The 12992-nt window shown below is 42.0% G+C and overlaps 1 protein-coding gene across 4 annotated transcripts in view; it reads left to right on the top strand.

Annotated features, from left to right (window-relative positions):
* EPB41L1 (erythrocyte membrane protein band 4.1 like 1) overlaps window positions 1-12992 on the top strand; it is a 169475-nt gene that overhangs the window by 122907 nt on the left and 33576 nt on the right. For all 4 annotated transcript variants that reach the window (XM_044296862.1, XM_044296861.1, XM_044296859.1 and 1 more), the window contains 2 exons: window positions 5540-5698; window positions 10093-10194. In XM_044296862.1, the coding sequence (XP_044152797.1) occupies window positions 5540-5698; window positions 10093-10194 (261 nt within the window). The remainder of the gene's footprint in view (window positions 1-5539; window positions 5699-10092; window positions 10195-12992) is intronic.

Raw genomic sequence — 12992 nt, 5'->3', positions numbered from 1 at the left:
AGGACTTTTGCACTGCAATCTGCGCCTAAAATAGGACTAATATAGGTGTGTTTCTCGTTAGTAAATGACCCCATAATGCCATGAGTACAGTACAATAGACCTGCTGTCCGGCAGCAACTGACAGCATTGTTATGATGCCGTAAGTTCGGCTTAGGCCAGGTTCACATCACTGTTTCTTTTTTAGTTTTTCACAGTTATCCACATTTTGCATCCGTTTTAGCCATTTCTGTCTGAGAGACATTATTTTTGATGGAAAAAAAGTCCTACACGGAGTATTATTTTCATCTAAAATAACGGATCGCAAATGGAAATGGCTAAAACACAAAAGTGTGCGTAACTGAGCATACTGGACGCTTAGAAAACATGATCCTTTTTTTTTTTGTATTTTCTGTTCTTCTTTTGGATCAGAAGAACGGAAATCAAAACGGTTATGTGAACCCAGCCTTAGAGCAGCGGTGACCAGTCCAGGAAATGCAGCCATCACATGAAACGTGTTTTCCGGACTGAACATGCTCGGGTGAAACTGGCCTTAGGTGTTACATCCATAGCCATGCGCTTTCTTATCACCGAGCAGTGAACCGGTTCAAGGTACTGCAGTTCACAACTGTAAAAATACATACAGTGACCACCCTGATAGTCTCCTGATGAGTGGTCTTCACAAAGAAGATGGCCAGTATGCATGATACATATAGTGGAACCGAATATCTGTCAGAGGATAAGAAGGTGGCTTTCACTGCTATTGAATATGTCCTTATTTATTGATTTACTGACTAATTTTTCTTTAATTCCAATGCTTCTATTCCAATCCTGGTTGGGTTTTACAGGCTGCTAGATATGCGTTCAGAGCACTTCAGAACACGAGCGTATAAACCTCAGAGCAAGATCACCACACTAACAGTGAAACATGATTTCTGCTGGCCGAGAAGAACAGAGCGTCACAGCCATAGCATTGCTAGCTTGCAGACACCGTTCTCATGCTTGCTACACATATATGCACGGGAAATAAAAATCCCAAGAAAACCTTGCACCATGAGGAAGCACGGAGCACCAAACCAATACACTATATACAGTATATGTAACTTGTTGTAAATGAAAGAAGGATATCATTTCTTCTGTAGCTGGGACCTAAGCGTCCAGTGTTACACTAGGCCCAATAAGTACCTGGTTGCTTCTGAATTACCTATAGAGAAATGTATAGCTGTTATGCAGTAAGCTGGTGTACGTCCTTTTGATCTTGTTTGTGTATTTCTTACCATATGTAAAAACAGATTTCTCATATGCATTTTGTATGTTTTTGTACACTATATGCATCTTGTGTATCTGCATTCTTACCTACTTACATTGCAATCTACATATCTTTAAATACGAGTAAACCAAGTTTATGTCATAAGTCATTATATGTCCACAAGTAAAACTCAGGCGTTGGATCTAGATGTTTAGTTGGTGCTTATCTCTACTTCTGTGTATCCATATATGTCTGTATGTGTTTCTCACACTCACTCGCTTGCTTCTGTTTCTTGCCTATTGCTACCAGTCGGAGCAAGAGAGCACTCCCCGGCACAAGGAGGTACCCACCCGTAACCAAACATTCATTTACCTATCCTAGTTCCCATCTACCTACCCCAAACCTAGTATCCAGCTAGTACCCCTGTATCCCCTGATGTACCTTAGTACCACTTTTGTCACTGTGGATCCCATCAACCTATCCTAGAATGTATCCCAAATTCTATCAACCTTTTAACCCTTTCCCTAATTGTATTAAATCAGCACTGTGGTGGCCAGTGTAATAGATTATTGGGGTCTTCTATGCAGTCCTCAGTTCATCCTGGAAAGTATATGTATGGGCGCTGACACATGTATTTTTTTAATATACTACATAGCAATAGTACTGAACAAAATAAGCATAACATACCCCCAGGAAACATTATCCAAACGACTATACATTTAGCCGATGCTTTTAATGTAGTTGTAATATGTCAATTTTCGATTTCATTTAAAGGGGTTGACCAGCGTAAGACCAAAAAAATTAAAAATAAAGTAATTGCCATAAAATACTGAAAAAATGTATAGTAATAGTTCAACCCCTGACGCTTCCAGTGCTACCACTCTGATCATCCCCGCAGCTGTAGCCATGAGATCATCTTGCCTGCAGGCATATATACTGGATACTGCTGCAGTCAATCACTGGGCTCAATGGTATACAACACAAGGCCACTGAGACCAGATTGGCTGTAGCAGTCATATGGAGTATACTGGCATGTCTTCCCTGCAGCCAAACAAAAAAAAAAGGGCAGCGGGGAGGATCACAGCTTTTTTTTTTCTACAGAACCCCCCGTATATTTTGGCGCCTTATATTATAATGAGGCGACTCGGTTATACTAGGCGGAGACTTGTATTTTCCCTGGGAGTGGTTATTTTCTCCCTGGCTCTTAGCTCAAGGGATGTCTCACTGAGCTCAAGGATGTCTACACGTTCAAGTTCTCGCGAGAACTTGAGCTCATTCTCCCTGGCTAGGAGCGGGGCGCTCTGATTGGATGCGCTCACAGCCAGGGAGAAGAGAACCATTCGCAGGAAAAATACTAGTCTCGGCCTAGTATAACCGAGACTACAAGTCTCCGCCTAGTATAACCGAGACTACAAGTCTCCGCCTAGTATAACCGAGACTACAAGTCTCGGCCTAGTATAACCGAGACTACAAGTCTCGGCCTAGTATAACCGAGACTGCAAGTCTCCGCCTAGTATAACCCAGTCGCCTTATTATAATATAAGGCGCCAAAATATACGGGGTCAACAGCAGATGAATGGGTGGTTCTGTAGAAGAAAAAAAAGTGCCATGGCATTAGAGGGGGCCGCCCTATAAGGTAGGATAATAATTAGACTAGAGCTAGCCTGATGAAAGGTCCTCTTTAAAGGTTTGACATCATGTCTCCTATGGAAGTGGGTGACTGTGAAGTCTTGTATAACTATCCAGGCTCATTGCAATCCTTTACATTAGGGCTCATGCACACCGCTGTATATAGGGTCCGTGTCCAATCCACATTTTTTGCAGATCGCACATGGACCCATTCATTTCTATAGGACCACAAAAAATGCGGCCAACATACGGATGTCATCTGCAAATTATAGAACATGTCCTATTCTTGTCTGTTTTGTGGACAAGAATAGGCATGTTTACAATAGCACCCACTGAAACTGTGAGATGCACACGGCTGGTATCCGTGTTTTACAGATCCACAGTGTGCCAGATCCCCTAAATTGTTAGATTTGAGTGTATGAACCAAATGTTAATGTCACACTCTTGGAAGTAAAGATGAATTCTGAAAATATTTGGAAGGAATTGAAACACATGCACAGACTGTGTCCTCTGAGGACTAAACTAGACCTTCAGGGACTTGGACAAAAGTATTTACACAGTAAGACATTTAGATATTGTGTCCACACAAGCAAGAAGTGACAGTATTCTGGAAGAGCCTATCTAAATAATAAGGCCTTTCTGCTATCTGCGGAAAATCTGCATGAAAACTGCATAAAAACACGCAAAAAACTGCACATAAATCTGCAATATTTAAGGCAGTTTTTATGTATTTCTTTTGTGTTTTTATGCAGTTTTTGGTGCAGATTTTCAGTTTTTTTTGTTAACAACCCCATTGAAGTCTATGGGGAAAGCCATTCTACATAAGGCGCAGAATCGCACAATGGACATATTGCAAATTTTAAAATCTGCAGTGTGTACATGAGATTTGGAAAATCTCAATCACTTTTACCACCCGTGTAAGATAGGTGCGGGTCCCACCTCTGGGACCCACAACTATCTCTAGAATGGGACCCCTGAAGTGAGTGGAGAGCAGATTTAAAAGCAGATCTACAAAGACAACAATCAGCCTTTTCTAGAGTTGCATATCCATACAACCAAGCATTTGGTATGGTGAAAGAGCATATCCACACCACAAGACAATTACAGCATTTGAGAAGAGCCTATCAACATAAGTTTAAAGTATCTTGGAAGATCATGTCCAGCAGTCAGACTATTCTGGAAATGCATATCCACACAAGAAATTTAGATTATTGTGGAAGAGCATATCCACACATGACATCATTCGGACTTTTCAAGAAGAGTCTATGCACATAAGACATTTAAAAGGAAATTTATTAAAGTTCTAGTGATTTTTTTCTGTGTAGAAAACTTTTAGGGAGTTCCATTTTGCACCAACATTTGCAACACTTCTCCTGTTTTCCAACACACTTGCCACTTTTGTATTAAGTGGGCTTGGGGGGCAGGCAGAAACTTATCAGTCCAACACATTTACCAATATGTGCTACATAAATCTGGTGCACATTATACTAGAAACAAATGCCACCTCCTCGCTGGCATAGATGATTTTCTGGTCCAAGGATCTCCCAAAGATCCCCCCACTTAATTTTGGTGCCAGCCATAAAGGGGTTGTGTCACTTCAGCAAATGGCATTTATCATGTAGACAGAGTTAATACTAGGCACTTACTAATCTATTGTGATTGTCCATATTGTCTCCTTTGCTGGCTGAATCCATTTCTCCATCACATTATACACTGCTTATTCCCCGGGGGTACAGCCACCTCTGCAGCGCAGATACAGGGTGGCCAACCTGAGAATTGCTGTGCATGCCTATGTGCACTCCTACAGTCCCTGCCACCAGAGAGGTCAACCCTTTTTCCTATAGTGTGCAAGCACGACCACCGTGACTGGGTTGCATGGTGGTGGTCGAGCAGTGTATAACTTGATAGAAAAATGGCCCAGTAAATGAATGAATGAAGCCAGCAAAGGAGACAATATGGACAATCACAATACATTACTAAGTGCCTTGTATTAACTTTCTCTACATGATAAATGTCATTTGCTGAAGAAAGACTACCCCTTTAATAAATTCCTCCATAAAATATTGTGGAAAAGACAACATTCAGGTGATTCTGGAAGCCCCTGTCCACACAACAAGGCATTCATAAATTGCAGAAGGGCCTATCCAATTCAAAGAAAATTTCTGAATTTTGGAAAAGTCAATCCACAAACTGTAGAGGAGCCACAAAGCAGCAAGACATTCTTGTTAAATGATGTTATTTTCCTAGAATGTTCTTATTAGTAGCTGCGGACATAAATAGAATACGCCCCTAAACAGAATACAGTACAACCACACCCCATATACACAAATTCCATAGGACTGGATTGTCATGTCTGATCAAGTCAACCTCTTAGGCACAGACACTCCAGAGTTGTCAATGCAAATGCTTATGTGTCCTCTCTAAGCCACCCGCTGTCTTTCTTTCCTGCCCACCCCTACATCTTTCCTGCATTTATTTCCCCATTTTACTACAATTTTACCAGTTTAGATGATCCATGGTGGGCATGTCTGCTAAAACTCTGCATCCCTCATAGTCATATAATCACAAGTTTTGTTTTTTAAACTACAGGAACCCCTTCACTGCCAAGAGAGGTCTACAGCATGTGGTGGAGTGAAGGGGTTACGAGTTGGACGCTGACACCTCTTTGTTATATCCCTTCCTTAGTTCCTGGACAAGTCACAGGATGTCCTATTGAAGCATCAGGCCAGCATCAATGAGCTGAAGAGAACACTGAAACAACCCAACAGCAAACTAGTCCACAGAGAGCGCGGGCGGGAAAAGAGGCTGCCCTCCTCGCCTACATCCTCTTCCTCCAAACATGAGGTCAGTGACAGATACCTCTACTCCGGATTCCAATATTAAAGGAAAGGGGTAATCAGAAAATGAGTCCAGCACTTGGCCATCTCAGACAGTCCTATCGAGAATGTAGGAAGCGGCAGGGCGCATGCTTGAACTGCCGCTCCATCAGACTGAGGGACGGGACCTTGTGCTTGGGATTGGCTGGGGCCCTAGCATTCAAACCCCACAGATCAGTTAGTTATGACCTAGCCGCAGGATAACCCTTTAGTAAATCATTAGCTTTCAGGGCTTCTGGATGCCAAAGTAACAGGGATCCTACAGCTCTATAAAGGGATTCTGTCAACAGGAAATTTACAAACATTTGATAATCAAATAAATAAATAAATGAATGAATAAAAATAAAATGAGCAATACTCACATTACCAATCCCCTCCCGTGCCAGCACTTGCCTGGTTGCTCTGCAAGTCTGTGTTTGTCTGGCACCAGACACGTGAATGCTGCAGCCAATTACTGACTGCACTGCTACAGCCAGCGGTCATGTGTCCACACACCACCTCATCACTGGAGCCCAGAAAACAGAAATCAACAGTGGACTAGGAAAGCGTAGAGGTTACCATGTCATGCCTCATGAAGGAGCCAAGTTCGACCTGTCTCTCCATTAGAACAGGAGAATGGGACCCCTGTTTGCAGAATAGGTGGGGATCCCAACAGATGTACCCTAATTGATCAGTTAGTTATTCCATATATTGTGGATTGGGGATAACTTTAAAGGGCATCTGTCAGCATGATGGTCCCATGTTCATATGTGTCTGCACTGCTGAGAAAAATGAAGTTTTAATATATGCAAATGAACTACTAAGAGCAATGGGGGCGTTGTCATTACACTTAGATGCTCCGCTTTGTAAATGTGATCACAACAGGCCCTGCCAAAGTCAAAGTGGAGAAGGAGTAGCCGTTGCAGAGAGAGCAGAGGCTCTAAGTGTAATAGCAAACCCCCCCCCCCCCCCCGTTGCACCTAGAAGCTCATTTGCATATATTAAAACATTTTCTCAGCAATGTGGGCACATATGAACATGGGACCAACACAGATGCCTTCAGCTGCCAAGTGCCCATGTAACAGGTCAGCCAGTGTCATAAGGACAAACCTGCTGACAGATGTCCTTTAAAACTTTGCACAACCCCTTAATAGTGAATATCGACAGAGAGAGATACGGATAGAAAAGTCAAATACAATATAGGATGATTGTCAATAAGATAATGATTTATGCACAGCATTCTTGGACTTTGCTTCCACTGAATATGATTTAACTATGCTTATGCTACATAGACTACTTCTTAGTGGTAAAAAAATCTATATAATTCCTACAAAACAGCCTGAATTCCTGCAACTTTCTTCTATGTATATGAATAAAAGCAGACTCCTTATCATAAAAAAGGCCTTCTGATTAAATATCATTTAATGGGAAAAAAAAAGACTGATCCCAAGTGGCATTTCCAAATCCATATCAGGAAAGGTATCTAAATGGATTTTGTGACCTATAGCGTTTCACTCCAGCATCAGTGACATAATCAAGCTGTAGTCTGGAGATATTTCATCTTTTGTATGATGTCTAAGGAGGTCAGAATTTTTCCGGGCACATGTTTGGAATATTAAAGATACACATTGCAGTCGTACTTCCTGGTAGAGGTAACGTAGCAATTGCCTCATTAATCCAGAACCCCATAGAGACTTTTCTTCTGAAGGTTCTGTCTGGAACATCTTAATTCAGCTTGATCAGATTTCTACTTCTCTTACGTCTCCCCAGAGATTTATCAAAGCGTTTACCTAGGGGCTAGATCTCTACTGGAGGCGTCAGCAGCAGCTCACTGTGTCTTGATTGGACTGAAGCAGTGGAAATTCAGCTTTTCCCCTGCAACCATCTCAGCCTTCGTTATTCCTAAGATACGATGTTCTATATTTTCCAGCTCTTATTAACATTTGGCACCATGGCTTAACAGTCTGTTGCTCCTCCTGCCATTATCTTCTTTTCTGTAACCTTCTGTTATTTTTGGGTTTATGTACGAGAACCCTTGCATTGTGTTATACATGGTTATTAGATGGGAAGATAATAGTAAAGATCATCGCTAATAAGCTTTCCTAAGAACGCTTGTTAGCGATGATCCGGCAGTGTTGCCGATATTGAATCTTTTAGCGGGTTTAAAAATCATTGTTTGCCGGCATCAGATCATGCTGTCTAATCACGATCTGCTGCCGGCAAACAATGATTCGGTATGGAGCTGAGCGATGGCATGAGCGTTCGCTCCTTCCCATACTTAGGAGGAGATCGCTGCATGTAATAGCAACAGTCTCCTCCACAGGTGATTGCCAGGAAGGAATGCTTCCCTCGCTGACAATGGCCTAGATCAGGGCTGGCCAACCTGCGGCTCTCCAGCTGTTGCAAAACTACAACTCCCAGCATGCCTAGACTGCTTACAGCTATCAGCCGACAGCAGGGCATGGTGGGAATTGTAGTTTTACAACAGCTGGAGAGCCGCAGGTTGGCCATCCCTGGCCTAGATGATCTGCAGGTCCAATATAAGCCTTAGGGTATGTTCACACCACAAACAATGGGGCAGATTTAATAATACTATCCACATGGATGATAAACCTGGCACACCTATGGACTGTCTAGTATAAAAGGTCCTTTTACACAAACCAATAATCAGGCCAGTTGCTGGGGGATCAGAGTTTGTAGTATTGCTCATTCCAGATAATTGCCCTTTGTTAAAGGTTTCGGCTATCGGCTGATAGATTCAGGTGATCGTGTCTTTCAGCCGCCACCTGAAATCATCATTTCTGGGTAGCAGATAGGGCTGTCGATACAGGCATCTGTTGCCAAATGATTTTCTATGGTCACCTATCCCCATACAGTGGAGATGACTGCTGCATTTTAATCTCCACTGACGATCAGGAAATTATCAGGAACGTTTGGTTCGTTTCCGATAATTGCCTAAAACATTGGTTCATGTAAAAAGAACCTACCTGTAAGTTTTTACCACCTACTAGATGGCTTAGTTTTTACCAGAATTGTGTGCCTGAATTTTGGCACATCAATAGCTAGCCCTTCCACCATACCTCTTCCTGCCCCCTTGTTGGTCAAGGCAACAAAACATTCTGCAGCACTTAATAAATGAGCCCGAATTCTGGTGCATTTCCAGCAGTACATTTATCCCATTGGGGGTTTGTCCAACGTAAGAATGCTCTACCATGTAAATATGGTGGTTGTGCAGTGACAAAATTGACATTATTTTCACCAGATTTACTCCAAAATATGAAGCCTCCAATATGTTACCTTCTGCTGGATATGGGCACATGAATTCTGATGTGTAGAGAAAGAGTCTAATCTCCTGAACAATAATGGTCATGGTCTTCCAGCAATCACCATAGTTTGTGGGGAACTGTGGGCTCTTTCTAGACTGGCCGTGGATTCTCGGGCACTGCCCAGGTGGCAGAAGGGTCAGTTTGCCCCTGAAAGTGGAGATAGATCAAGGCAGATTACACAAAAGGCATAATATTTATAGGGCCAGATTTATTATTAGCTCAGGTCAGAATAATGGAGTGAAAAAGTCTCAAAAAAAGGTCCCAAACGCTAAAACTGCGCACAAATTTGCGACTTTTTTCTGCTCTGCACTATGCTCGCCAGTGGGCGTGTTTTCTTATGTAAATGAATCTCTAGACAGATTTACTATTGGGACTATTTAAAAAGTCGCAATTTCACTCGTGAGGACCATGCTTATCTTATGAGACTTTTTAATTGAACATGCGACTTTTTCAAAAAAACGTGCGACTTTTTCAAAAAAACGTGCGACTTTTTCGTAAAGCTGCTTACTGACGGATAAACTGCTACCGTCAAACCACATTTATTACAGTCTTAAAGGGCCGATCATTAATCTGACTTGGCTAAAACTGACTTTAGCCATATGTTAAAGTGGAGTGAGCTGTCAGAGTCATGATAAATCTGGCCCATTGTGTTTACCTTATAACAAATGCAGCACACTCATTTACTGCGTATTCACATAGAAAATGTGAGAAGCGAGCCCACTAAAATATTACAAACCACATGTAAATTATAAAGCCAGAACAAAGAGCAAGACAACAAATAGGCTTGCAGATGGTTACTGACAATTCAATGACTAGTTTCCAATGTTTTGCAAGGATATAATCTTCTGATGGGTTTGCAGGACAACAACTAGTGATTCTCACAATGATCGAATAGTCAAAGGATGAGCTCTAAAAATGACTAGGGCAATATAATAAATAAAGCTGTCCAAGCCATACAACCAAGTACTTAGGGTCCACGTCCGATTTTATGGGAACACATTTGCTGTATTGTGCCTTTATTTTTTATTATTATTTAGTTTTTTATTATTATTTCCAGGACATGGAAGACACTGGAAAAAGAGAAGAGGATGATCCTGATGCTGCTGCTGCCCAGGATTCAGATGTTTTCACCCAGAAAAGCTTGGCTTCGTCTCCCGAGGTGCCTCACCATACTTTTTACCTATTGTTTGCTCTGGTTAATGCAATGTACCGCTTACTTAGTTCTAGGGACAGCCTGCTGGGATGGAGAAATTGCTATAAAAATAATTCTTCCATTTCTACATGCTTTTTGGTTACACAGTTTTCCCGGTGTTTGACCCAAGATCAAAACTGATCATTTCACAGCCAACATCTCAGGCAGGATTAGTTTAGAATTGCAAAATGATGTGTCATCTGTATTCTTTCCTAACATCAGTTTGGATTAACCTGGTCATGTACAAGAATTCTCAGTCATAGTGCCATAGGGAATTCTACTGCCAGAGAACTCCTAATCCTATAATCCGCGTCCGACTGCACTACTTTTTTGCGGTGCGGAGGCACGTACAGTAAACCCACGGAAGCACTCCGTAGTGCTTCCGATCCGTGCCTCCGTTCCGCATCTCCCGGATTGCGGACCCATTGAAGTGAATGGGTCTGCAATCCGTGATGCACACGGCCGGTGCCCGTGTATTGTGGACCCGCCGTATGCGGGCCGCAATACGGCATGAGCCCTTAGAATGTACTCTCAGGTACCACGGGAGGCCTCAGAAACTAAGGTGCATATGAAATCAATGTTCTAGAGTCTTTTTTAATACCAAAATTACAGGGTTATAAAAGTGGATGCAAAGTAGTTTGGATATAAAATAATCCCTTCCTACATGCGGTATTGCAAGTAGTGCACAGTCCTAGCGCTTTGTGCAGGTGGTCATCCTTCTTCAGTATCTCTCCACTGGAGCACAACGGGAATTGGTCAGCAATCTCTAGCAGCACTACACCACTTCTCTGCTTTTCCAAACTCCTCAGGTTCAACACAGTCTAATGGCGGATTGGGTAATGGTTTAGGCGATTAACGACAACATCGCATTTAGCGATTTACAGCCGATGACAGACAGCATTTTCATGCAAAGATTATTGTGTACAAATTTGCTTGCATGAGATTGTTTACTTAATCAAGGATCGTTCACTGTATCTAGACAGCAACAATTTCATAAAACACGCTTGTTTTTACATCGTTAACAAGATCACACGATGTACCATTATATCATAATAATGACAAATAATAATTTATTAGTTTGCATAATTGATTTTACAAGCATTGAAATAAGCATTTTCGTTACAATTCTTCAGTCCCTACATTCATTTACGCTGCATGATTATCGTCCAACATGAATCAACCTTTTGAATTGTAACAATTATCCGTTCTCCCAAATCCACCATTAGTGGAGATCAAGGAGAAAGAGACCTTTTGCAGGACCTTTTGATAACATCCAAACTTTAATGGTCCTACTTACTTTACAATAAAGCCCATAACATGCATTTGGCTAAACCAGCACAAAAGTTGTTAAAATGGATCCGCTTTCCCCTTCCAACTACTTTTACCGTTTTGGTTTTAAGGGCTAAAGCGGGATCAAGGGTACGGCAGTCCAGATTTGGGTGGAACCAAAGATCTGAAACTGTATTGAACCCAGGGAGTTTGGAAGAGCAGAGGAGGAAGAAGTGTCTAGAGACTGTCAGATGCCAGATTGCTCATCTTCCAGTAGAACAAAAAGATTGGGTGTTGAAATTCAGCATGCCTGGTCCTTCTCTCCCTGACATCATCTTTAGACTGTTGGCCGGTGCCACAGAAAGTGGTATGTTCGGCTGACGATAGTCTTAGGGCTAATGCACACAAACGTATTTTCTTTCCGTGTCAGTTCCGGCTTTTTTTTTGCGGACCGCATACGGAACCATCCATTTCAATAAGTCTGCAAAAAAAATTGAGGTTACTCCGTGTGCATTCAGTTTCCATATGTCCGTTCTATTTTTTTTTACAGAACGTGTCCTATTATTGTCCGTATTACGGACAAGGATAGTACTGTTCTATTAGGGGCCAGCTATTCTGTTCCGCTAAATACGGAATGCACATGGACGTTATTCTTTTCTGGTATTGAAATCTGGTAAAGGGTCTCAATACCGGAAAAAAATGCTTCCGTTTTGTCCCAATGCATTCTGAATGGAAAGCAATCCGTTCAGTATGCATCAGGATGTCTTCCGTTCCGTCCCTTGTACGGTATTTGACCGGAACACTACCGCACTTGCAGGATCCATTGAAATGTATTAATGCTGGATCCAGTACCAATTCCGGAATTGCCGCATCGCCGGATCCAGGTTTCCAATCTGCGCATGCGCAGTTCTTTCTAGCTTTGAAAAAAATAGTAAATACCGGATCTGTTATTTTCCGGATGATACCGGAAAAACTGATCCGTTATTTCAATGAATAAGTCTACCAGATCCGGGAAAAAAAGATATACGTTTGCATACAGATTTCCAAATCGGACAACGCTAGTGTGAAAGTACCCTAATATAGGGGTATTTCTGGATAGTAAATGATCCAAGTTGTGTCACTTGGATGTTTTATCGGGCAGTGTAATACCACCTCAAAGGGGTTGTGTCACTTCAACAAATGTCATTTATCATGTGGACAGAGTTAATACCAGGCACTTAATAATGTCATGTGTGGAGGTTAGCTTTACAAATGGTAGGTAGTCGGCAGGATTGGATGCAACATAAGGGTTTTATTGGAAAAAACACAACAAAAATTGTTCCAACAGGGTGGCTTGGCTTCAGCCCATCCAAGTTCAGTCACATAAAGCACTTATCTTCAGCCCTCATGTGTCATATAACAGTTCACCTTTGTGCAGAGTCTTGTCTTTTCCCTTCTCTGGAACACTGTGGAGAGGAATGTTCCCAAGTCCTCTCCAGACCACCAACCCACACATA

This window comes from Bufo gargarizans, chromosome 6 (assembly GCF_014858855.1).
Source record: "Bufo gargarizans isolate SCDJY-AF-19 chromosome 6, ASM1485885v1, whole genome shotgun sequence".
Classification (NCBI taxonomy): Eukaryota; Metazoa; Chordata; class Amphibia; order Anura; family Bufonidae; genus Bufo; species Bufo gargarizans.
The sequence above is the reverse complement of the archived record's forward strand: the minus strand, read 5'-3'. Positions and strand labels throughout refer to the sequence as shown.